The sequence below is a fragment of the Brassica napus genome, chromosome A9 (assembly GCF_020379485.1).
Source record: "Brassica napus cultivar Da-Ae chromosome A9, Da-Ae, whole genome shotgun sequence".
NCBI classification, from domain to species: Eukaryota; Viridiplantae; Streptophyta; class Magnoliopsida; order Brassicales; family Brassicaceae; genus Brassica; species Brassica napus.
The window spans coordinates 6,495,972-6,519,801 of record NC_063442.1 but is presented as its reverse complement, the minus strand read 5'-3'; the positions used below and the strand labels follow the sequence as shown (position 1 = coordinate 6,519,801).

Sequence of the window (23,830 nt, the reverse complement as noted above, 5' to 3'; positions counted from 1 at the left end):
ATAGCCCAGCTCAACGAGAAAGACGTTATAACGATACAAGACTCGAGACTCGTTTGAGTTATTATATATCCACTCAAACCCTCCTTCTGATATAGAGTCTCTATCTTTCCATCGGTTAACCTTTTCACTAATAACCCGGTTAACCACAAACCAGCTTGGTTTTGAGTCAGCTTCTCAACAGCATGTACAGGCCGTTTAGAGCTTGTGCATAAATGCATAAACACACGCTCGAACGAACGTGCATTTGAAACCATTCTTTATGTACTCCGATTCAAATGAGAATGCATAATCACAAATTTGGTTTTAAGCTCTGACCAAGGAGTCTACCACCAAGGCTTGACCAACCATGAAGCTATATATAGGCAGAGCCGGTATTGATCATCTGAAATATATTATCAAAGCATACAGAATTTTACAAGAGCCAAAAAAGGAAAACATAGCCGCTGAAGAATGTTATATCCCAGAAAAAAACATAGCCGGTTTTGATCCCTAAAAGTAATTGGAAATGAAACTCGTTGCTCGGCATGAGCATTTAAGGTAGTTATAAAGAGTAAATTTGCCTAATACTGAAAGTAGTGAAACCAAGCACATACACGTGTTAAAAAGGTTTTTCTTTTGCATGCATATTGACTTTGAAGAAGCAGATATTGACAATGATGGGGCAATCAGTCATTCGGTCTTCATAAGCTTCGTAGACTTTTTAAGAATTACAAGTGTTAAGTCAAGGAGTTGTGGTGTTGGAGAGGAAAGACAATCAAAATCATGTCTTCATATGTTGTTGTCACATTTTCCTAAATTTTATAATCAGTGGCCAAAAAATCTTCATATAAATAAACGTGTGAAATATATTGGGGCCAAGAGTGTTACACGTTCTCATCTTTTGACATGATCTGGAAATGAAGATTAGCTCGGAAGCAGACAGAATAAATTCGATATTATGAACAGAAAAATGCATTGTATTTAGCTTTTCTTTTTTGGCAATCAATGCATTGCATTTAGCCTAGAAGCAGACAAATTCGTTGTACTTGGCTTGTTTTATTAGAATGTGAAAATAACACTTTTTACTTATTAGGTATTAGTCTCTGAGAGAGATGGCACACGCAAAGGCCAACCCATGTTTGAATGCTTTATCTAGTGTTTACAAATTAGAATGATCATAATTAGGCTGAAGTGGGGACTATTGAGAGAGAGAGAGAGAGAGAGAGAGAGAGAGAGAGAGAGAGAGAGAGAGAGAGAGAGAGAGAGAGAGAGAGAGAGAGAGAGAGAGAGAGAGAGAGAGAGAGAGAGAGAGAGAATAAACGAAAACCCGAGTTTGTTTTGGACCTTTGGTAAAACTGATCAAATATCAATTCCATTTGGTGTTTGCCCCACTTTTATCTCAATTTTTTATTCATAATGATACAAGAAAAAAAAACATATATCCAAATAAAATATGTTAATTTCTTAAAATTTTAAAACAAATCACAAATATCAATTTTTGTAGGTTTCTCATCATTCACCACCCATTAGGGGTTTTGGGTTGGTTTCTCTTTTCTGAAGTCATCCCTCCATCATATCCTAATCTTATCCATTTAATCCATATGTAAGATTTAATCTTACTATTTCCTGAAGTCTTCCCTCCATCATATCTTAATCTCATCCATTTCAGTCATTGAAATCCTTGAATTTGCTCTAAGTATTTTTACACATGTGTGTTCCCCATGCAGTTGATATTTTTATTATAGGAGTAACTGAGAATCTGTCAATGTCTTTGCAAATCAAGAACCAAAATATTTCAAATACCATGCTACTGTAGATTCAACAAAACGGTGATTGCAAAAGTTTCGAGAAAATGGATGGGACATGCTGATGGGTAAAGTTCTATTTATTTTTTGAAGGAAAATACATTACACTATGAAGTAAACCTATTTTGTACTTCATTATGACGCACACAATGGAAAAGGATTAGAAAATTTTTATTCTAAATTTCTTCTTGGAATGTAATTTGAGTATGGTTGGAGATGATCTGGGTTATTTGATCTATTTCTCGACTTGTCTAAACTTTTTCAGTTCTTGCTTCATCATAATTTATTTCTGATCATTACTGATGACTATATCACCGTACTTGGTTAAAGATCTAGTCCCTCCAATAGTCCCTTTTGGATTTATATACAACCACTTTCACTTCTTTTTTTTTTTACTTTTATTCTTCGACCATACATGTTAAGATTTTGTTTATCCTAAATTTGATGTCTCTTTTGCAGGACTGTGGTGGATTATAGTAGTTGACTAAATGCTTTTTAATTGCAGATTTTAAGCATTTTAATAATTTTGGTATTAGTCAAAAATATAATTTCAAAAATAATTTTTTTTTAAAGTTCAGGTAAACATAAACATCATATGGAAATAAACTTTCTACCAAGTTATTTACGAAATGTGTCACTAATATCTACTAATGTATATATCAAGACTGAAATGAAAATTTTAATACATGATTTAACATATAAATTTTAAATAATTTTAAATTTTCAAAGTTCAGATAAAATTAGATACTTAAGACTTTAAGTTTAAATGTAATCAATTTAAATACTTAAAATTGATGAGTCATGGCATGACGATGAAAAGATACTAGATGGGTTATGTATGATTAATGGTATTATTTTTTAGGGTTTAAGCTTTTTAATCAGGATAAATATCTTATATATAATGTTAATGGCATATTATGTTTGATTTTAAAATGTTTATCAAGATGTTTATCTCTTTTACAGTCTGAAGTTGAAGCTTAGTTTTGGTCCATAAAATATTTATTAGAGAAAATAGTAGATCAACAGACTGTTCCAATTTAACGTGAACATAATTGACCATCATTTTTCGTCTATGTTAATCCTCATGTTTTAATGTTTTTTTCAATAAATGAAAATTTGACATCAATACATTTTTTATGCTTAAAAATTAATAATATAATTTTTGTATAGAAATTGTAACAAAATATGTTTTGATAAATGTAGAAATCTTTTACAACCCAACTTAGGTTTTGAATGGAGGAGTGGAAGAAAGGGGGTTCAGATTATTACAATCCATTTCTTATAGGTTTTGATACTAAAAAATAATTTCAATTAAAATCAAATCAATTAAATTAATATATTATTTTATTTATATTTTCGTAAAAAAAAAATTACATTCAACTAAATTTTTAAAAAAACTTTCATATTAAATTAAATACTGAATATAAATAAAATGCAATAAATTGATATAAACTAAATTTAATAATTAAAAACTCTATCAAATATATCATAAAATTAATCAAATAAAGTACAGAGATTTTATTAAGAATTCATAACAAAACAATTTGAAATAATTAAAACTAAATTAAATAGTATCTTATACAATTTCATATTTAATAGTAAAAAATAATATAATAATATATATAAATATTAAAATACACTAAAATACATATATATTAACATTTTGATTTCGTAACTTATATTTCGTTAAAAATATCATGCGCTTTGAAAGTATGTTAAAAAGTGTCTATGACTGGAACAACATATAACTTGTGTGGTCTGCGATTCCGACAGAAACAAAAAAAAAAAAGATTATGCTAAAGTTTATTTGTTGTTCCCGATTAAAAAAGTTATTAGATGATGAATTTTAATTTAGAAATGGATAATTAACAAAATCCGTTGGGTCAATCTCTATTTATATTCATATCCGTTTTTTTTGGGTTAATCTTTTCAAACAATTAAAAATTATTTTATAGAAAATGTATACAAAAATAAAGTTATAGATTTTTTTTTTTTGCATCAAAATATAGCTGTAGAATACTAGATAGCTAACTGAATAAAATTTACATACATTTTAATCACTTAAAAATCTTCTTTTATGTTATAATTAAATTATATAGAGCAAAAGAGTATATATATGAAGTATAATTAATATGATATATATGAATACAAATATGTATTCATATTTCTATATGTTAGGAACATCAGTTATTTTTGTATGCACTAATTTATGATATATAAGTAACATAATAATTTCATAATCGTCATTACATAAATAAATAAATAAATAAATATATATATATAATATTATATATTTAAAATTACTACATTTTGCAATAAGTATAATAACAAAAATAATTATGAACATGTTCAAAATATATATTATCTGAAGATAAATGCTTAAAATTAATTATAAACAAAGAATTTAAGCTGATTATAATATGAATCAAATTATTAGTAAGATAAATTACAAAAAAAACAATTATAATAATGTTTATTAGGTTACATAAAATAAATATTATACAACTAAATCTCTCTTAATATTAAACAACATTTAATTAATTTATAAAATTTTTTTTAATCAAATTAAAATTCTGTATTAAAAATTAGCAAAAATTTAACGTGAACATAAGATGGCCTGATTTTCTACTTAATTAGCCAATTTTACAAACAAAAAGAAGTTGCTCAAAGTTTGCGTTCTTAATTCTTATAGCATTCTCCGACAAAATTTCCAACTAGATAAGGTATTCGTCTGACTCAGCTTCCGTGATCCGAAACGACCCCACCTGACCCAACTCAAACTTAACTTAACTCGACAAGAATCTTTAATCGCATTCACAAACGGCTAAATTAGCAATTAATTAAATTAAGTTAATTAACTAATAGTAGTAATCACCTCGTCGCCTATAAATTAAAACTCTCTTCTCTAAACTTCCTCACACAATCACACTGCATCCCATAACATCGGAACTAAAAAAAAAACAGCAAACGCCGTCGTTTCACAATGCTCTCTTCTTCCCCAACCTTCTTCGCTCCTCCATTTCTCTCCTCTTCTCCTCCCTCGCTCTCACCACCGTCTCGAACTTCCCGGATCTCGCCGCCACTTTCTGCCACCACCACCGCCTCTTCCCGCTACACATGCGCTGACGATTCCCCAAGACTGCGGCCGATCCCGCAGCGGTTGTCGGCGGCAGCGTCTCTCTACGAGATTCTCGAAATCCCCGTCGGCTCGACGAGCCAAGAGATCAAATCGGCTTACCGGCGGCTGGCGAGGATCTGCCATCCCGACGTGGCGGGAAACGGTCGGTCGGCGGACGAGTTTGTGAAGATCCACGCCGCGTACTGCACGCTTTCTGATCCCGAGAAACGCGCCGTTTACGATCGGAGGATCCTTCGTCGGAGCCGGCCGTTGAGTGTCGGTGTTTCTGGACTCGGCAGTTACGTAGGAGGGAATTGGGAAACTGATCAGTGCTGGTAGCGAGTTGTCTCGGTGATGGAGTTTAACCAATGCATTAAGTTTTTTTTTTAATCGTAATTAATAGTGCAAAATCCAGAGATTAATGGGGTTGTAAATGATAAAGTCTAAATGTTGTATGATTAGTTGCTTAATATGGCGTATTGGCGATAATCAGAATGCTAATAATATCCACTGATATCTTTTCATTTTAAAAATATGTGTCGGCTGATACCATGTAGGAATTAGGATCAACGCGTTTAGTGAAATCTTCTACGTAAAAACTAGATTTGGGCATTTCACCTAGACTCAAAAATCTGAATTAAATACCTGACCCAAAATCAAATTTAAAATATACAAAATCTATTTGGGTCTAAAAATTTTCTACTCCAAAAAAACCAATCTCGAAAAGAATCGAATCGAATAAATCCAATCTGGATAGATCCGATCTGATAAAAACTGATTTTTATCTGTTTTAAAACATAAATATCTAAAATTATGACTCTATCTATTTTATTTTCTGTATTTTAATTTTTAAATTAGTAGTAATATATTTTTGTTTACGCTTTTCATTATTATTTTATAATATTTTAAGTAAGATGATTTTCAGTGTCAAATTTTGAGTTAAAAATGTTTAATTTTAATTACTAGTTTACTTTTAGTTATTTTAAATTATTTTAGATAATGTGATGATTATTATCTAAATTTTGTTGGGATTTGGATACTTTGGATATTTTTGGATCTTAAATAAACCAATCCAGATTTGTTACATACGAGATTCTAACCGGTTTGTGGCAAAAAGAACTGATCCAGACCTGAATCGAGAAACTTATGCCTAGTTGGATTCAAATGTTCAAATTCCAAAAAACCTAAATCCAATAAACCGATCTAAACTTTATCCGAAAATCTGAATACCCAAAGCTAATAAAAACTAAAAAAAAATCATGTATTACAGTAAAACAGTGGCCCAAGTCCGTAAGATTTAATGTTCATGTAGAACACGACATGCGAGAAGAGTATTTTCCTTAGTTACCAGTAGATTCAAAAAAAAAAACTGGTAAGCAAATACGTCAGACAGGTTTCTTCTCGTCGTTATGATAATGTACGAGGATGCCATGTTCTGGAACATTTGCATCCCACGAATCGTCATTGTTTGACAAAATCGTATTCTTTTCACACACAAATAATTTTTAATTGAAATAATTAACTAATTGTTCATTCAACCTTTTGTGTTAAGGTGGTATGTCATCTACACTGTATAATACTAAAATGTGCTTTCTCCATATAGAGTGTCAATCCATATTATTTTTATTAATATTTGAGCGATTAGTTACTAATTAATGAATCAATTTAGAAAATAAATATTTATCTTCATTAGAATTTTAACCCAAAAATGAATATCATTACAGAGGGACCAATGGGTACACCGGAAAAACAGCAATTACTAAATTACAAAAAGAGAATGCTAAATCTAAATCGTAAGACATCACAACAACATACATAAGGCCATGGAAAAGAAAGACCGAGGAGCAAGATGTTCTTTCCGATGAACACCCATGGCCGGTTTAGGGCATGGGACAAGGGGGTGTGTGCTCCAGGGCCCGAGCAATTTTTAACAAAAATAATGTTAAAAAGGGGTTACAATTTTTAAAAAAATTAAGTTGTCCATAGATCCATGTAAAAAGTTTTTTTGCCCAAATACCCATATATACCGTGAGCCGGCACTATGAACACCAAGTCAAATTTCCGAGACATCACGACCAAGGTATTCAAATCGGGTGCAACTCTATCACCAGTCACCCTCAAAGATAACACTATCCACAGAGTCTTCCTTGCGGCCACAAATGCCAGTTCCTAAATTGAGACATGACTCTGAAACCCTAATCGCCATCATCTGCAACAGATCCGCCTCTGCATCAGTCTGAGAAGATGTGACTTCGCCTCCCTCATGGCGGTGAGGAGAAGAAACCAGGCCGAAGAGAAACAAAACATGGGGAATCGTCACCCCGCATGAAAGTCACCAATAGTCTTCTCAACCGTCGATACAAGCATCCGCCCCCTGATGACTAACAAGCAACTTATGGCGTCTCCATGTTGTCATTTAATAGAGAGAGTAGACCTTACACCGATGAGCCACCAAAATACAGAGCCATCCTACAGGTACTATACGGCAGAAAAACTCACCCCATTCACTGAGAGAGAAGGAGAAGACCATCCAAAAATACCGGTATTGTTTGTTTTATTATGTTGATCGAAAATCGAGAGAGGGAAAACTGCTACGAGCACCGACAAGATCGCCGTAGACTGTAGGACCAGTGGGCCGCTATCGTTGCGAAACCAAAGATTGAGGTTTTGGAAAAAAGTTTAGACGTACGTTAGATGCACCTCACCGTTCAAAGATCATTCAAACTTATTTAGTTTCTATGTATTGATTTTGGAAAATTGTTTTTTTGGGGTCAAATTGGAAAATAGTTTCAAGAATAAAAAATGTTAGGAAGTCAAAAACATATCAAGTATGTTGAATACAGATATGCTCTCTACCAAGGAAAAGATTGGTATCATGTGCTCCCACACCTTATATGAACATATCCAATAGTTTCTTGTTCATAAAGTATGGGATGCTTTTCGTTGCTACGTTCTAGAAGAAAATTTGATCGCATCATTATGACTTAAAAGAATATAGAACTGCAAAAGTTAAAAAAAAAATCAAAGTATTTGTAGTAAATTAGAATTTCCCATAGAGAACTATAGTTAGTTTTTTTTTTGGTAGGAAGAGAATTATAGTTAGTTAGTGATCAGTAATGTATAATAGGGTCTAGCATTTGAAGTTTGTCAAGGAAAAGCTAAAAGAGAAACAATTTCAAACCAAATGCAATATGTCTAGACTCTAGAGTCTTGTTCTCTCGGTCATTCTTTTAACTTATATTATCAATAAAAACTAATTTAGAAAACATATATTTTAAATACCTAAATTATATAACCGTTGAATTTAAAAAAAAATCAAAATCCAATTTCAAACCATTATCGAACTTCCCATCAAATTAGAATCGAAGCTTTAAAGAAGTTTTTACCAATTATTATTAGTTCAACTGAAAAACATTGTACACAAAACTTAAAAAGAAACAGTTTTGTACACAAAGCTAAAAAGAATACAGTTTGAAAGAAAACTCTTATTTTATTTTTCAAAAAAAAAAAATTGCATATTATAGTTTTGAGTATGAAAATACCAGTTATGGTAAGAAAGCTTACAGCAATAACGCTTTCCAGCAAAATCCTCGTCACCGAGACTATCCAGACTTATGGTGGGACCCTGGTTTAAATCCAAAATAAAGTCACCACGTTGCGAGAATTTAGGACTTGTCAAAAAAAAAATTTATCATCTAAAAGATATCCATTAACCAAAGTACGAAGATTACCACGATAGGTTATAGCTAAAAATACAAATCCCAACGGGACCTAACAAAACAACAGTCTAGGCTATGCTGCGATCACTCGCAAACATATGAGAACACCAAACATATGAGAACACCGGTCTAACGGCAATCTCCATTCCTACTCTATTTTTTTCTCTAAAATGGAATAAAAGTGAATATGGAGTAAAAAATGCTTTAACCCAACTCTATATCTTCTCCATAATGAATGGAGTAATCTATTTTTTGTTTGTTCATCACTCCATTATAGAGTGGAAAATAGAGTAAGGTTGGAGCAATTTTACTCTATTTTCACTTTTACTCCATTTTAGAAGAACAAATAAAGTTATACATTGGAGATGCTCTAAGATGACTCCTAGCAACATAAAACTGATATCTGTTATCAAACACCACACTAGTAGCTATCAGGCGGGCACTTCTGTTTGCAACAAAAGATTCAGACAAAACCTGCCAATCCAACGAGGTTAATCTCACCTTCTCGTGATGTTAGTCGATGATTGAAAACAACAATTGATGCTCAGAGAAATTGGTTATGGTCTAGTAGAACGTGTCGGGTGATGGATTGAACAAAGCTAATTAAAAATCTTTTGATTTGGATAATTTTATTCGAATCAACTTGTAATTAAAATCGTAGTCCTGGTTCGGGTTGAATTAATAAATCTAAAATCTGATCTATTAATTTAGGATCCTATTTTTTATATACCATAAAAAGTCTATGCTAGACCATTAACTAAAAATTTAACTAAATATCTTAAATTTACTCATATATAATATTTTTCTAACAGAAAAGATAAAAATATACATCTAATTCTAAACAATTACATTCCTAAGAAAAACCACATATATTTCCATTATGCTATTATTTTTAATTGTTTATCATATTTAATCTAGACAAATTATATATATATATATATATATATATATATATATATATATTTCAGTAATTAATTTTAAAATTAAATAGTACATTCCAATTCTTTTTGAATTATCATATTAACTTTTTATAAAACAAAATAAATAATAATTTATTGGTTGTAACATTTTATGTTTGATTTTTGTAGTAAAAATAAAAACACCAAACTGAAATATAATATATAAATAAAAAATATTTTAAAATATAATATTAAATAATTTAATTTATTCACATACAAAAATTTTGAGAATAATTATTTTTGAAAAAAATAATAAAAGTTGTAATAATAATTCATATAAACTAATGTTTAAAATTAAACTATTAATATGATGTTGCATTTTTATATAAATAAACAAAATAGGTGATTAATATATGATTAGTAAAATTTCATCAAAACAAAATTCAACAAATATAAAATTTTATAAATAAAATTACATACTTAAAAATTGATATTAAAAATTCCACTGCTTTTTGGTTTTAATGAGGGCCTGGTCCTAAAGCAACACTAAGTTTCCTTTCTGGATGTTTACGGATCTGCCGTTTCTGAGAAAAGCTCGGAGACTGCATGCTGTTTTTAAAATAGGTTAAAATAATAATAAAACTTTTGGAAAGATGGCCTATACAGGTTTCGAACCTGTGACTTTCGCGTTATTAGCACGACGCTCTAACCAACTGAGCTAATAGGCCAGTTGAACCATTAGTCTATATAATAGCTTTAATTATCTGTGACCTTGACTGGTATTATTTGTACAGAAATGTGAATGCTTTTCCACACTATTTTTGTCAGCTTAAGGAAAAAAACGCCTGAAATAGTATAACTGTGTGTTAATAACTAAGTTTGTACTAAATCTGAAACCCTGAGAATGTTACAATTTTTCTTGTAGAAAGGTAATTTCTTTTTTACACACTATATATGACAGCTTAATTTAAGTACATTATTTAAAACTGCTCATACAGGTTTCGAACCTGCGACTTTGGCGCTAAGGCTCTAACTAACTAATTATATACATATTCAAAGACAGATGGATATACTAAAGGTGCAACTCTGAGTTTATGCCTATGGTACGACTACGCTACGTTTATTTAACCTGTTTTTGACAGCTTAAGGAAGAAAACACCTGAAGTAGTATTATGTATCTTGACAAATGACACAATTAAGAACAGTAACACCATACAAGGTGAAGACAAGTTCTTGTCTGAAACGGCAACTTTTTAGGTTTCAACTTTTATTCTTAAACGACGATAGGAAGGAAGAATAGAGATAAAGAAAAAGAGAAGAAGCAGTGCAATATTAGCCCTCAGCTAAAGCAGGAAACTATTTATCAGTAAAACAGAAATAACCGAGTTTTTGCTAAGGATTAAAAAAGCTTATCACAAACCAACTCTGAACCATCTTTAAGCCCCAATGTGTTTTCTTCTTCTTAAGCCATCACTATAGAGTGGCAGAGACAATAGAAAGAGAGATATGAGTGTGGAAAAATTACAAAATGGAGCAGGCCTTTTGTGCTTTGCCCTTCTTTTTCTTCTTGTTTGGAGGTTGAAGTACCACTCTGATCGCTGCATCAAACACCCCCTTCACATTCTGCATTTCATTAATATACAAATAACAGTCTCAAGCTTCAGGAAGCTATCAAATAAAAGAGCAAACTCTTATTCAATGTAGTATTCATCACAAGGGAAGTTTCTTTTTGTCTTACCTCCTGTGATTTTGAACTGCACTCGATGTACGCAGGAGCACCAATGAGCTTCTTCAGTTCCTCTCCCTTCAACGCCCAAAGTGGGGAATGGTTAAGAGGGTTTCATTTAAAAGTACCAAGCGTAGTAAAACTGAATTGAGTTTTAAATAAATAATGTTAACCTGAGCGTTGGTAATAGGTACAGCACCAGGGTGGTCGATGAAGAACTGTTTGTCATCCCGAAGATCTGCCACATTTGATGAGAACACAGGTAAAGCAGCAGGAATCCGAAAGTGAGCATAGGTATTATTAGCAAGAAACAGAATCTGTTACACCATCTAGTTTTGACAAGAGATCATGTAATAAACCTTTCCTAAAGGTTCATAATTGCTATATTTAGACATTGGATGGTTGCTTATACGGAGAAAGTGAGAGATACGAAAAACCATTGGACACATAGCACAACCCAAAATCCATTAAAAACGAATGACATGATCAGAGAGGAGCTTCTAAACACAAGAGTATCGCAGCATTTTTTTAATTTTTCCTTAAAACCACAAATATACAGAGAAGCTAGCGCAATGAGGAAAAAAAAAAGAGTAAGCAGACATATATGTAAAAAAAGAAAAAAGGGAACAAACCTAGTTTGGTACCAACAAGAACAATAGGGACACCAGGGGCATAGTGCTCCAGCTCTGGGATCCACTAGCAAACACAAGAATAACAAAACAGCAAAATCAAAAAAGCAAGAAACTTTAATAAAAAAAACTTGTGTTGTAAGCAAAAGAAGTAGGAAAGCACGCACCTTCTTGGAGACATTTTCATAGCTAGCCTTACTAATGAGAGAGAAGGCTAAGATGAAAACATCAGCACCGCGGTAACTCAAGGGTCTTAACCTGTTATAATCTTCCTGCCCTGTTCCACAAACAAAACCAAGTTCAGAAAGAGATAGCGTGCTGCTGCTAAGAAAGACCAAGCTTGAAAGAGAGAGAGAGAGTACCAGCGGTATCCCACAAGCCAAGGTTGACAGTGGCTCCGTTAACAACCACATTAGCGCTAAAGTTGTCGAAAACAGTCGGTACATAATCCTGACTCAAAAAATGAAGAATATAATCAATCATATTATTCAGAAAGAGAGTAAAGAAAGACATTATTGGAGAAGAACAAAGTATTTGATAGGATACCGTAGGGAAAGTGTTGCTGGTGTAGGAAATGAGCAAACAGGTTTTACCCACTGCCCCGTCACCTACTGTTACGCACTTTATGAACCGTGATGCGCTCATTTTCCCCCCCTCAGTTAATATATATCAAAAAAACCTCAGATCTCTCTCTCTACCTCTGAGGTAACACAACAAGAATAAATGCTCCCTCCTACTTTCAATCCGGCATCTCCAGTGGTGCAAGAAAAACCCCTAGGATATCTGTAGTATACGAAACCCTGATCGAAATTGCAAATGTGAGAGAATGAGAACAAGTGTGTGATCAGAGAAGAGAGATGATGGATCGTATCGAGAGAGAGAGAGAGAGAGGGAAGTAGCAAAAGTGATGGCCGGCAATTTATGCAATTGAAGCGTTCGAACTATCTCCTCCATCCAATCAAACTTCCCGATTCTTTTGCTTTTATTTATTTATTTTCCTTTCCCCCTTCTGTTAATTTTTTCCTTTGGAAAATGATAATTTGTTTCTCCTAAATATTTTATCATTCATTTTACAATATTATTTACACTGTCTATTTTTCTCAATCACCTGGAAATATACAGTAAAATCGGGTTATATTACAACGGAAAATTATATTTATAAAAGTTATCTGTGAAATAACCAAAAAGAAAAGAGAAATTAATTTTGTAGAGAGATAGGAAGAGAAAAAGAGGAGAGAGAGAGAGTGAAATTGGTTAGTTAATTAATTTTGAGCTTTTGTTTGGTTATTGGGTGCAAATTCCCCTTATATAACTAGATTTAAATTTTTCTGGACTAAAAAAATTGGAAATTTCAGGAAAGAGTGTGTTCTTCAACCGTTGCAATAGATAGATGCTGTGAAATGATATTATGTGTGTGGGTGGAGGTTAAAAGCAACATGATATAGTTAGAAAAATAGACTTTTTGGTAAAACCAACAAAACCATAAGTTAAAGAAGAAAATAAGACAGCGATCATATTAGAAAGATCACTGTATAGTGTAGATTTTATACCAAAATAAAACTGTGGAAACTCAAATCTCTGAGATGTAAACTCAATTTTGATATTACTTACTATATATATTTATAGTGCATCTACAAATAATCACACATATACCTCCGAGTTCAAAATGCTAATCTAAAATACATAGGGAAACAAAGCTTTGGGGAAATCAGAAGGGTACAGTGAATGGCAATGCGTGTAGTTCGGCTTCGGGAAGAAACTGAGCAGTTGGCCACACCATCTAACTACTTCCCTTGCTGCTTGTCTTAACGCTAACTTGATCATGTCTTTTGGCGCCAAATTTCATCAACAACCACCCTTCTTGATCTTCAGAGTCTGCGAGCTTGGTCTCAAACCGATCAGGAGCCCAGTTCTCGACGAGTTTCAAGAATCGTATGGCCGTGGAAGAAGGGCATTTGCTGCAGAGATTTTAAGGTCCAATACTTTCTTGATGACTAGAGGCCGAACACTGTTTTTGACCCTTGTTGGTCAACATCACCTCAGGATATTTCTGCCCTTTGCCATGTAACAAGACCCGCATGCTAGTTTCTTCAAAACCCATAGCAACAATTCGAAGAAAGAGCGTCATCATCTGAAGCAAAACAGACCCAGCAACAAGTAAACAAACAAACTCACCAGAGTCGTTATGCCTACCGTTGAGGGGCTGACTCTTAATATGACTCGGTCCCTCATTCTCATTGCTACGAAGAGTGCTATCACAAGAAGTCTGGGAAGACGCTTGATGGTCAAGTTCTATCGTAAGGCAGCTCTTCTCCAGGGAGTCAACCTGCTTACTAGCATTGGCGCTTTCATCTTTGCGCTGTCTCTTATGATGACGGTGTTTACTGCTTCGGCCAGCCTCGTTATCCCTCTCTTTCCTCTTTTGAACCTTGTTGTGTTTTCTACCTTTCTTTTCTCTCTTAACTTCCTCCTTTGTCCCCTGGATTCTCAAACCAACGGAACAACAACAGTTAGTGTCCATAACTTGGTTATCCATTAAAACTCCAAACCGTTCCAAGAGGCAAATAAGCACAAACAATGCATAATTGTTGCTGGGGCAATAACATACTCTAATGCCACAAATAGATACCTCTACATTGGTTTTGTTTCAAAGTTATATACTTTGGATTGTTATCTTAAAGGAACCGATTCAAAGAGTCCAATTAATCATTTTTTCATTATTTTTTTTAAAAGCCAATCAAGTATTTCGATTTTTCACATAAGGTGGGGACAAAGAAGCAAGCTTGTTAACTGAGAACATAAAAGGCATGGACTTTCTAATTGCTCAACAAACCTTTTTGATCGGTTCGATCAGAGACTCATCCCGAACTTGGTTCGGTACAAAGCCGGGTGGAGGGAACGGGTAACACCGTGACATCCTCTCTCACACGATCACAGACCAAACTCAGAGGCGAACTCGCGAAACACTAGACTGAGAGATTGATTGCGAGAGAATCGCAAGTGTTAGGGCTTATATAAAATTGGAGAAACCTAATCTAGTTTTGGTATAAAGAACTCGAAGATTGGAGAAGAAGAACGAGCGATTCCCAGGCTTCGCAGCTCTCCGATCCAGAATTTTTTTTTTCTGTTATTCCATCAAAGATCCGTTATTTATAGACCAAGACGAGTAAGAGGTGTTTGGCAACAAGAATAAGTACTAAGACTCAAAGCAGGCCCAAAATGTCCAACAGGCCCTAAAAGTCCAGTAGGCCCATACTTGTAGGACATACAACTTGAAATTGTATTCAATCAGAAACCATAACCAATTCGACCTGTTAGGCCGCATTCGTTTATAAGTGGCAGCGATTTGCGACTCCGACCTATGACCAGTTGCATGTCGCAGGTTGTAGTTTGTCGTACGTTTTGCTTTCGTAAAACTTATTGCGTGTTCAATCATAGGTCACAAATTGCATATTATTATTCATTTCTGCTATCCCGTGTTGAAAACTTAGTGACTATAAATTAAAATATTTTGGTCACAAATCATAGGTTGCAATCGCATGCGACAACAAAACAAATAACATTTTAACTACATGTTGCTGCGACATGCAGACGAATATAAACGAATATTGTAAAAAGGGTATTTTTATCGAAAACCAACAGAAACCCGATTGATACTTGAAAATCCAAAAAAAACACCCAAAAAGGTGAATCCAAAAATTAGAATTATTTCAAATGAATTTTAAATTCAAATAACCAACTAAAATACTCAATTTCAGATTTAATTTTTATATTATCTTTAAATATTTGAAATTAATTGATTCCAAAAAGAGTTTGAACCCACAACAAAATCTTAAACAAAATTACAAAATCCACCCGAATTATTATTGTTCGAATCCAATGCAAAATAAGACTAAAATTTTGAAGTTTGAAATTCTTAAAACCCAAATAAAAACAATCCCGACCCGCATGTCCAATGCCTATTTATTTATTTATTTTTTTTGGTAAAAATGTCTATTTATTTTGGTTTCGCTATATACACCGCTTCAACTTTCACGGTGTCTGGGAGGTTAAAACTATACGTGGTAGATTTGTAATTATCTACAGTGACACATAGCCTAGATTCGTAATCCAGAAACTAGTGAAATGGGACTTCAGTTCCTACGTGGCAAGTAAAGACATGAGACAAGATAATCCATTACCAAACTATCACCGAAACACACTCAAACGAGCTTCTTCATTTCTCCTTCTTCTTATCTTCAAGCGGCAAGGACAGAAAGATTCCAAAATGGCTCACTCATGGGATCAGCTAGGGGAAATAGCTTCGGTGGCGCAGCTTACAGGAGTAGACGCCTTGAAACTCATCGGAATGATAGTCACCGCCGCGAACACAGCCCGCATGCACAAGAAGAACTGCCGCCAGTTCGCTCAGCATCTTAAGCTCATTGGTAACTTGCTCGAGCAGCTTAAAATCTCCGAGATGAAGAAGACGCGTCCCGAGGTTCAGGAGCCTCTCGAAGGGCTTGAGGACGCTCTTAGAAGATCTTACCTTCTTGTCAACAGCTGCCAAGACAAGAGTTATCTCTACTTGTTAGCAATGGGATGGAACATTGTTTACCAGTTTCGTAAGGCTCAGGACGAGATCGATCGTTATCTCAAGATCATTCCGCTTATCACTTTGGTCGACAACGTTCGGGTTCGGGTAAGTCAGTGTCTATAACCTTCAAATCTTTATTAAATTATATTCATTAAATCATCTATAACCTCCAAAATCATTTTATTAAAACAATTTATTAAATCTGTCTATAACCCCAACAGTCGTCTATAGCCCCTAAAATCTTTTTTGTAACATTCTTGTTCTTGATGTTGTTGACATTATTGTCGGAAAACTGAATTTGGAGTTTTGTGTTGATAGGAGAGGCTTGAAGTTATTGACAGTGATCAGCGTGAGTACACACTTGACGAAGAAGATAGAAAGGTGCAAGATGTTATTTTGAAACAAGAATCCACTAGAGAAGCTGCTGCGTCGGTTCTGAAGAGGACGCTCTCTCGGTCTTACCCGGAGATGGGTTTCTGCGAAGCTCTTAAAACCGAGAATGGGAAGTTGCAAGTTGAGTTGCAACGTTCCCGTGCGCGTTATGATACGGACCAGTGCCAAGTCATACAGCGTTTGATTGCTGTTACTGAAACTGTTGAAGATGTTGATGATGAAACTGAGAAAGATGAGTCATATGATACGGCTTATCCAAAGAAAAGTAGTACTAGAGGGTTAGAATCATCACAACACCAGGAAGAATGGCACACTGACTTGTTGGATTGTTGTTCAGAGCCTACTCTATGTAAGCCACCTTCCTCTGTTCTCACTTTCAAGATTAATTCTTTTCTTTTAAAATCAAATATGTGAATAATTTAAGGTAATGTATTAAACTCGCAGGCTTGAAGACATTATTTTTCCCGTGTGGTACATTAGCAAAGATATCCACTGTGGCTACTAACAAACAAATCAGTAAGAAATCTTATATGAGGGCAGACTCATTTGTGATCTGAGTCTCCATGAATTTGATTCAAAAGCTTTTGTTTCAGCTTCAAGTGAAGCTTGTAGTGAGCTAATGGTGTATTCTTTGATGCTCTCATGCTGCTGCTATACTTGTAGCATAAGAAAGAAGCTTCGGAAGACGCTGAATATAAAGGTACATCCATTTAAATCTTCGATCCCTTATTATGTCAAGCGTTTCAATCACAAAATAGGGATGTCTTGATTTGGCAGGGAGGGTCCATTGACGACTTTTTATCACATCTGATGTGTTGTTGTTGTGCTCTTGTCCAAGAACTGAGAGAAGTTGAGATTCATGGAGCTTCGTACGGTAAATAAATACATTTATAGATAGATAGATTTTTTTTTTTGAACGGCTTATAGATAGATAGATTAACATGCCAATTTTTGAATATTTGGTTCTAATATTTGAAGCAGAGAAGAAGAAGAAAAATATGACTCCACCATCACCTCAGTTCATGGAAGAGTGAAACATTTTTTTATCAAAAAAAAAAGAGTGAAACTTTTCTAACACGGAACAGAACATTTATCTTGGATGATTTTCCTTGAATATTTAATGTAAATTAGAGTCTTCATGGATACTTTCAGAACGCTCCTTGTACTTTTCTTTTACATAGTAGATGTAATTATGTAGTTGACGAAAACATTTATAAGCAATGCACATTTGACGAAAATAGCATGAACCAAACTTGTTGTTACAGTGTTTCAAACTTTCAGTAAACATTAGATGCCACCATATTTGCTATTATGTGTTTCTTTGTCTCTCTATTTTTGGTTGCAAATGAAGTATACATATAATAATGAACAAGTATTACAGTGCAGTAATGGGTTAAAGAGTGGAAAGTAAAAACAGAACCTCAAATGCTACTGTGTTTTGCACTGGAGCATATGTTACAGTACAATATTCAAAAGGTTTTATTTTTTCATTCTCTTGATACTTTTCTACACTTCCCTAAAATGCTACATCACCAAGTTTACCTTAGGTAAAATGTACAGATCTTTTCCTGCTTCTCTGCACCATGATCACTTGTTGATTTCTCAAAAAGGAGATGTCCAAGACCGTTGAAGTATTTTCTTTGTTTGGTGTTGAGTTGCTTCGGCCATTTTCAACTGCATCTTCCAAAAATCAGACAGAAAAAAAACTAGGTATAAATCAACTTTAAGCAGCAGAAACCTTACACTTACCATGTCCTTAATATAGTAACAAAAGAAGGAAACTACTACAAATAGTATTGCAAAGCTTTCTTAAGAAGGAACTAGACTTCTAAAGGTTTTGTACCTGCTCTTCTTGTCTCTTGAGTCTTGCATTTTCCTTCTGCAAGTGAACAATTTCAAGCTCCAGCTCGTTTATATATGCCTGAAATATAAGAAAAATAAACACCCATATACCTTTTTTAATACAGAGGAGAATTGTATAGTCAACACTAGAGTTTTCATTTTTATTTCTTTTTTTTGGATTCACATGAATTTAATAAAGGGAGGAACTGTATGGAGAGACACGTTCCTGTTTTCTGGCTCTAGAACGAGCAGCAGATTCTCTGTTCTTGGTCATACGCTTATGCCGTCTGTCTCCTCTGCTTTCATCAGAATCTTGGCCTCTTTTCTTCCCAAAGCAACCAAACATCGCAGATTCATCAAAGTGGGTATCAATGGAGTGAGTGTTCAAGCTGATAACAGTTGCAGGAGGAGAAAAAAGAGAGCCGTGGTGAGTGGAGGAAGGCGTAGGTGGTGGTTCCTGATTCAAAGGCTTGTTGAGGAAATCTTGGAAGATGGATTTATTAGGGTTTTGGTTACTCAATACTGGCTCATGATCAATGTTTAGGTGGCGATGTTGGTGAAGCGAAGCAAGGTTGATATCTTTCCATACTTCTTCCATAGTGACTTGAGTCATGGTCTTGGCTGTGAAAGGGAATGAGATAATGAGGATGATGTTGACGAGGAAATTGAAAAAGACTATAGTTGATCTTATGCTTTGCTGATGACAACCTAGAAAGGCTTTTTCTTTGGTTTTGAGAGAGATAGCTTCTTCTCTTTCAATCTCTCTCAATAGAATTGGTCCAGCAGAAGAGACAAAGATGTAACTGTTGTGGAAATAAGAAAATCTTGTAATGACTTCTCACTTAATCCACAATGCGAATGGTGATAATCTATAGTTTTTATGACGTCGAACTTTTGTCAACAAGATATCATTTTAAAATTTACAAGATTGATTATCATCCAATTAACATGATTGATCAGCAAATAGGACCAAGCAGACAAGATTAATGCACTGGAACCACTTGCATACACATATAAGGACCAAAGTGGTTAAGTTCTTTGTTTGTTTTTCACGCGCACACAACAAAAAAAACAATGAGATAATGATAATCAATTTATTTTAAATTGTAGTCTTATCCTATGATTTTATTATGTTTTACTCCCAAACAATAGCTTTGTCATTAAGCAGTAAGCACCTATCATAATCTGGGTTTGGCCATATTTCGAGTTAAATATGGTCAAGTGAAACAAAAACAATTAAATATTAGTCATCTCCATATCACATGTAAATGTATAACTTTTAATAAAATTTATATAATTATCATATATATAATATAGTGGTAATGGAAACCAACTCTTGTTTGTTAGAAGCAACTTATTTGCCAACACTTTGGTACTGATAACACTTTGGTACTGATTGCAAGAACCTGATATCGATGATACAAAACCTAGAAGCGTGGCCAAGATTTTGAATAATGAACTATCAAGAAAGAAGAGTAGATTTGTAGACTTCTCAGTTGTTTATCATCCTCTTTCTGAAAATCAAACAACGGATTCATTAGCTAAGGTCTCAAAAGAATACCATATAGATTTTATTATATTGGTTGTTATATATTCCGGTTTAGTTTTCTACACCACCTCAAATTTGAGTATAGATGAACCGATGTTAAAAAAATCCAAAATCACCATTCCCAAAACAAAGATAGTTGCATTTCAAGCTTTTACTTTTTCGAGGATCATGAAATTGGGTATCACAACTATTCATTAACAATTCTGGAGGAGAAATAGTGGTTACTGGATCATAACTCTAGAAAAGTGAAGATTTGACTGAATAAACTAAATTGATTAGTTTGGAACAGACCATAGTTAAAACTATATCCGATGAGTATATTACATCATCCCAAAATAACAGAAAAAGAGAGTCTACTGCTCACTTTAAATGACATGTTAATCAAAACAATAAAAGAAAATTGAAATCAAAAATAAAATTCTGCAAACTAAGTCATAAAACTCAAAATTTTAATCTACACTACTCTTTTAACCTTTTTAATAGCTTTTCTCAGTTTGTTATATTTGTTTTCGTTTAAGGACAAAATGTTAATTGACATCATATGCAAAATGATGGCAGCTTCACATAAATCCAACAATCCTCTCTATGCAAAAGCAAAAACTCCTCCAACTTAGATTTGAAGACGGTATACAACCAACTGATTTCTTATTATTATTATCGGCTTTTGATTGCTTGAACTTGATCGCACTTCTTCTAGTTCTGCTCGAGCTGCATGTTTTGATGGTTGTTAGCCATTGCATATTCTGGGCTCGGATAAAAAGTAACCCGCCAATCTTGAGGCATAACGTATTTTCTCCAGACATGCCGGTTTCTTATTTCATAGCCCTATAAACAAATACGGAATTGATTATGTAGTCAAATACAAACAAAATAAAATTAGAAGAAAAAAAGCTGGTGTACACAGAATATCTCTTCAGTTTCAACACAAGCATAATAAAATGTTTTCATCAGTGCACCAAATACAACACTGAAACAGTCAAGATTAGATAATTATAAGAAATACCTGCACTTCAATGATATCTGAATCTCGTAGGGAATCTAATATCAGCTGGGCATTACTTGTTAGTGCTTTAAGCTGATAAAAATGCAAATACAAAGAAACAACACATATAAGTACAAGCAGAGAAAATAAAACAAAGTAAGTGCATGTGAAAATATCAATGAAACACGAAACAAAAACATAATTATATAAATTTTTTACCTTATTGAAACTAGAGATAAACTCTATATGAACAAAGCCCTCATCATTCATGCGCTTGCGAAGGTATACATCGTTTGGTAAATTATCCTCGCTATAACAAGATCAAAAACAAAAATTAAAGGACATTTTCAAAGTGGTAAACAACACAAATAATATGTATTGAAGTGAAAAGGAAAGTATTACCTCAAATAATATTGAACTTGATTCAGTATCTTGGTTTTAAGGGGAGCTTTTTTATCTTGATTCAGTATCTTGATTTTGAGGGGAGCTTCTTGAACTTGATTCAGTATTTTGGTTTTGAGGGGAGCTTTCTGAGATGGGACCAAGACAGGAGGAGGCTCGATAAAGGGCATGCGGTCCGGATTTTGAGATGGAAACAATACAGCAAGAGGGTCGATGAAGGGCATACGATGTGGATGATACATCATTGGTGGTGGCAAGTCTAAGAAGTAAAACATATGCGTTAGGAAAAAAACACATAAAAGTAAAATACAAAGTTGATATTTTCAGTTTGAGTTAACTTACCAGTAAATGCTATAGGATAAAAATAATGCTGAACTGGAATATGCTGAGCATAGATTGATGGTGGTGATGCCCTTACAAATGCTGGTGTACCTCCTCTTGGTGGAGGTGGGAATCCTCCTTGCCCATTAAATTTTCCTTGAGGATTCCAGTTCTGTTTCACATGTTCTTGATTCTGTCTGCCTCCCTGACTTTGATGGGTAACATGTTGGTTCTCGTTTGAATTCTGTTGATGTTGGTTTTGGGTACTGACATGGGCCCGTGATGCAAACTCGTTTCCTTGCTTATGACCCCTAGGAGAAGTGTATGGTAAAGGATTACCATATGAACTTTCTCCTGAGGGTTGAACAACCGTGCCGTGGGTAAAGAATTCTTGGTGCATTCGTTCTGTTTCAGCAAGAATGCTACTTCGCTGAAATAAAAAAACAGAGAAGCTATTAGAGACTAATCTCTAATAGAAGCTACATTACTAAATCATAACATTAATACAGATTTCCGGTTTTAAGAATATCAGACATAAACTTACAATCATTGTATCTATTCTATATCAAAGGTTACACAAATCAAATCCTCTCAACTTTGTAATCCAAGAGTTATAGCTACTTTGTCAACTTCCTAATCAAGTACTTTTATCTACTAGGTCAACTTCGTAACCTTTTAATTCCTTACTAGATAATCCAAAAATTTTAGCTACTAAACTAACATCGTAATCAAACTTATTTAGCAAATTTATCATCAAGCAAAGCTTTACCAGCATAATCATCAATCGAAGGCAAAGTCAGTCCAATAATATATGCAGAAGCAAAAGTGTACCATATTAATCAAACAAAATCCTAGTTGATTAATTCAAACCTGAGAGAAAAAAGAGACCGATGATGATGATCCGTCACAGCCAATACTTTCTAACGAATCAGTGGAAGACTTGTTCGAACAAAGAGCTGATTTCGCTGTCTCGGTAAGTGATGACCACGACAAAGCTTTCATGATTTGCTTGTTCCTAGCCGGTTTGTTTTCCGCATTACCCTCGAACTTCTCAGAGTAGTCTGATTTCTCCTTCTCCATGATCTTTATAGACGAAACAGACGGAATCGACACTGTTAGTTGCCGTGGTTTCAGAAGGTCCAGACGTCTACTCCAGTAGTTTTTGTTTGTACGAAACTATGATCAGTGTCTTAAATAAACATATATATGATCCCAAAACAAAGAAAAGAAAACTCTTAAAAGTCGGTAAAAGAAAGAATCACGAAACATCTGCGAAATTATGATAAAGGAAAGTCCAATGCAAAATAGAAAAACATAGGAACCAACCAACAAATTTCTCAGAAGATGAAAACGATCAAAACTAAGATGAGACTTCCTCTTCTTCAAACTTTTGATTGTTGTTTAATATATATCCTTTTGTACAGCGGAAAAGAAAATTATTAATTTATTCTTAAAACGAATTTCTATAAGTTGTTAAACTGTAAAATATTATTTTGGACACTGTATTGTTAAAACTTTAAAGTTATCTAGATTATTCAGAAAGATTTAATAACAAAATAATAAAATCTTAAAGCATTTTCTAAATATTTTGCAAGATCTTACGGTTGACAAGTATTTCATACACGTCAATTTTATTTTGATCAGTTAAATTAAATAAGGTTTCATCATGATAATATCAGATATCAAATCATATAAAACCACTAAAACATAAGGACTATGTATTACAACTAGAACACAATTCTGCGGAAAAATCCAAATATAATATAATCCAACTCTCTCTGAAGCTTCCCATCTCGTCATTCCTATTTTTTTCTATCACTCTACCTCTCTCTTCTGTCATACGCATAAACATTTTTTTTTTTGCATTTGGAAAATGAATATTTGTTGAAA

General features: G+C 33.8%; 6 protein-coding genes and 1 non-coding gene across 13 annotated transcripts; 2 read left to right on the top strand and 5 right to left on the bottom strand.

The window, feature by feature from the left end:
* The first annotated feature begins 4,691 nt into the window (after positions 1–4,691).
* On the top strand, positions 4,692–5,435 carry LOC106399479 (chaperone protein dnaJ 11, chloroplastic). The gene has a single exon (XM_013839963.3). The coding sequence runs from the start codon at positions 4,768–4,770 to the stop codon at positions 5,239–5,241; it is 474 nt and encodes a 157-aa protein (XP_013695417.2). The 5' UTR covers positions 4,692–4,767; the 3' UTR covers positions 5,242–5,435.
* A 4,739-nt stretch (positions 5,436–10,174) lies between these two features.
* TRNAI-AAU lies at positions 10,175–10,248 on the bottom strand. Its single transcript has one exon. It is a non-coding gene; the product is annotated as a tRNA-Ile (tRNA).
* Positions 10,249–10,839: 591 nt separating this feature from the next.
* On the bottom strand, positions 10,840–12,844 carry LOC106364180 (rac-like GTP-binding protein ARAC1). 2 transcript variants are annotated; one of them, XM_048739627.1, is made up of 7 exons: positions 12,422–12,833; positions 12,238–12,325; positions 12,043–12,152; positions 11,879–11,942; positions 11,420–11,484; positions 11,259–11,324; positions 10,840–11,143 (listed from the first exon to the last, which is right to left on the bottom strand). In XM_048739627.1, the coding sequence occupies exons 1-7, from the start codon at positions 12,518–12,520 to the stop codon at positions 11,042–11,044; spliced, it is 594 nt and encodes a 197-aa protein (XP_048595584.1). In that variant the 5' UTR covers positions 12,521–12,833; the 3' UTR covers positions 10,840–11,041. The 2 variants fall into 2 exon arrangements, with proteins under 2 accessions (XP_048595584.1, XP_048595583.1); XM_048739626.1 differs by having other exon boundaries at positions 12,238–12,844.
* Positions 12,845–13,454: 610 nt separating this feature from the next.
* On the bottom strand, positions 13,455–15,017 carry LOC106397808. Of its 2 annotated transcripts, XM_013838435.3 has the most exons (3): positions 14,709–15,017; positions 14,051–14,354; positions 13,455–13,963 (listed from the first exon to the last, which is right to left on the bottom strand). In XM_013838435.3, exons 1-3 carry the CDS (start codon positions 14,790–14,792, stop codon positions 13,845–13,847), a joined length of 507 nt encoding a protein of 168 aa, XP_013693889.2. In that variant the 5' UTR covers positions 14,793–15,017; the 3' UTR covers positions 13,455–13,844. The 2 variants fall into 2 exon arrangements, with proteins under 2 accessions (XP_013693889.2, XP_013693888.2); XM_013838434.3 differs by having other exon boundaries at positions 13,455–14,354.
* A 1,011-nt stretch (positions 15,018–16,028) lies between these two features.
* On the top strand, positions 16,029–18,082 carry LOC106366372 (protein MID1-COMPLEMENTING ACTIVITY 2). 4 transcript variants are annotated; one of them, XR_007316171.1, is made up of 6 exons: positions 16,029–16,556; positions 16,770–17,193; positions 17,289–17,360; positions 17,438–17,544; positions 17,603–17,718; positions 17,826–18,082. XR_007316171.1 is itself a non-coding variant. In XM_048739622.1 (6 exons), exons 1-6 carry the CDS (start codon positions 16,035–16,037, stop codon positions 17,876–17,878), a joined length of 1,278 nt encoding a protein of 425 aa, XP_048595579.1. In that variant the 5' UTR covers positions 16,029–16,034; the 3' UTR covers positions 17,879–18,082. The 4 variants fall into 4 exon arrangements, 2 of the variants coding, with proteins under 2 accessions (XP_048595579.1, XP_048595580.1); XR_007316172.1 differs by having other exon boundaries at positions 17,823–18,082; XM_048739622.1 differs by having other exon boundaries at positions 17,622–17,718; positions 17,823–18,082.
* Positions 18,083–18,176: 94 nt separating this feature from the next.
* Positions 18,177–20,405, bottom strand: LOC106364181 (bZIP transcription factor 27-like). Of its 2 annotated transcripts, none has more exons than XM_048739624.1 (3): positions 18,913–20,405; positions 18,688–18,765; positions 18,177–18,524 (listed from the first exon to the last, which is right to left on the bottom strand). In XM_048739624.1, the coding sequence occupies exons 1-3, from the start codon at positions 19,297–19,299 to the stop codon at positions 18,447–18,449; spliced, it is 543 nt and encodes a 180-aa protein (XP_048595581.1). In that variant the 5' UTR covers positions 19,300–20,405; the 3' UTR covers positions 18,177–18,446. The 2 variants fall into 2 exon arrangements, with proteins under 2 accessions (XP_048595581.1, XP_048595582.1); XM_048739625.1 differs by having other exon boundaries at positions 18,177–18,518.
* A 277-nt stretch (positions 20,406–20,682) lies between these two features.
* Positions 20,683–23,666, bottom strand: LOC106364182 (la-related protein 1C). Its single transcript, XM_013803810.3, has 6 exons — positions 22,811–23,666; positions 21,962–22,370; positions 21,620–21,878; positions 21,437–21,527; positions 21,239–21,310; positions 20,683–21,060 (listed from the first exon to the last, which is right to left on the bottom strand). The coding sequence occupies exons 1-6, from the start codon at positions 23,018–23,020 to the stop codon at positions 20,929–20,931; spliced, it is 1,173 nt and encodes a 390-aa protein (XP_013659264.1). The 5' UTR covers positions 23,021–23,666; the 3' UTR covers positions 20,683–20,928.
* Between the last annotated feature and the right edge of the window lie 164 nt (positions 23,667–23,830).

What these genes read in the sequence shown, in the direction of transcription:
- LOC106366372 (XM_048739622.1), top strand. Translation starts at nt 16,035, where the DNA reads ATGAGACAAGATAATCCATTACCAAACTATCACCGAAACACACTCAAA. An exon ending in TTGTTCAGAGCCTACTCTAT is followed by an intron (nt 17,194 to 17,288) that starts GTAAGCCACCTT and finishes TTAAACTCGCAG; the next exon opens with GCTTGAAGACATTATTTTTC. An exon ending in GGCTACTAACAAACAAATCA is followed by an intron (nt 17,361 to 17,437) that starts GTAAGAAATCTT and finishes CTTTTGTTTCAG; the next exon opens with CTTCAAGTGAAGCTTGTAGT.
- LOC106364180 (XM_048739626.1), bottom strand. Translation starts at nt 12,520, where the DNA reads ATGAGCGCATCACGGTTCATAAAGTGCGTAACAGTAGGTGACGGGGCA. An exon ending in ATGAAAATGTCTCCAAGAAG is followed by an intron (nt 11,943 to 12,042) that starts GTGCGTGCTTTC and finishes TGTGTTTGCTAG; the next exon opens with TGGATCCCAGAGCTGGAGCA. An exon ending in GCAGTTCAAAATCACAGGAG is followed by an intron (nt 11,144 to 11,258) that starts GTAAGACAAAAA and finishes AATGAAATGCAG; the next exon opens with AATGTGAAGGGGGTGTTTGA.
- LOC106364182 (XM_013803810.3), bottom strand. Translation starts at nt 23,020, where the DNA reads ATGGAGAAGGAGAAATCAGACTACTCTGAGAAGTTCGAGGGTAATGCG. An exon ending in TTATCCTATAGCATTTACTG is followed by an intron (nt 21,879 to 21,961) that starts GTAAGTTAACTC and finishes TTTACTTCTTAG; the next exon opens with ACTTGCCACCACCAATGATG. An exon ending in CAAGTTCAATATTATTTGAG is followed by an intron (nt 21,528 to 21,619) that starts GTAATACTTTCC and finishes ATCTTGTTATAG; the next exon opens with CGAGGATAATTTACCAAACG.
- LOC106399479 (XM_013839963.3), top strand. Translation starts at nt 4,768, where the DNA reads ATGCTCTCTTCTTCCCCAACCTTCTTCGCTCCTCCATTTCTCTCCTCT.
- LOC106397808 (XM_013838434.3), bottom strand. Translation starts at nt 14,792, where the DNA reads ATGTCACGGTGTTACCCGTTCCCTCCACCCGGCTTTGTACCGAACCAA. An exon ending in TGATCGAACCGATCAAAAAG is followed by an intron (nt 14,355 to 14,708) that starts GTTTGTTGAGCA and finishes TTGAGAATCCAG; the next exon opens with GGGACAAAGGAGGAAGTTAA.
- LOC106364181 (XM_048739624.1), bottom strand. Translation starts at nt 19,299, where the DNA reads ATGACTCAAGTCACTATGGAAGAAGTATGGAAAGATATCAACCTTGCT. An exon ending in GTTCTAGAGCCAGAAAACAG is followed by an intron (nt 18,766 to 18,912) that starts GAACGTGTCTCT and finishes CTTATATTTCAG; the next exon opens with GCATATATAAACGAGCTGGA. An exon ending in TCAAGAGACAAGAAGAGCAG is followed by an intron (nt 18,525 to 18,687) that starts GTACAAAACCTT and finishes GATTTTTGGAAG; the next exon opens with ATGCAGTTGAAAATGGCCGA.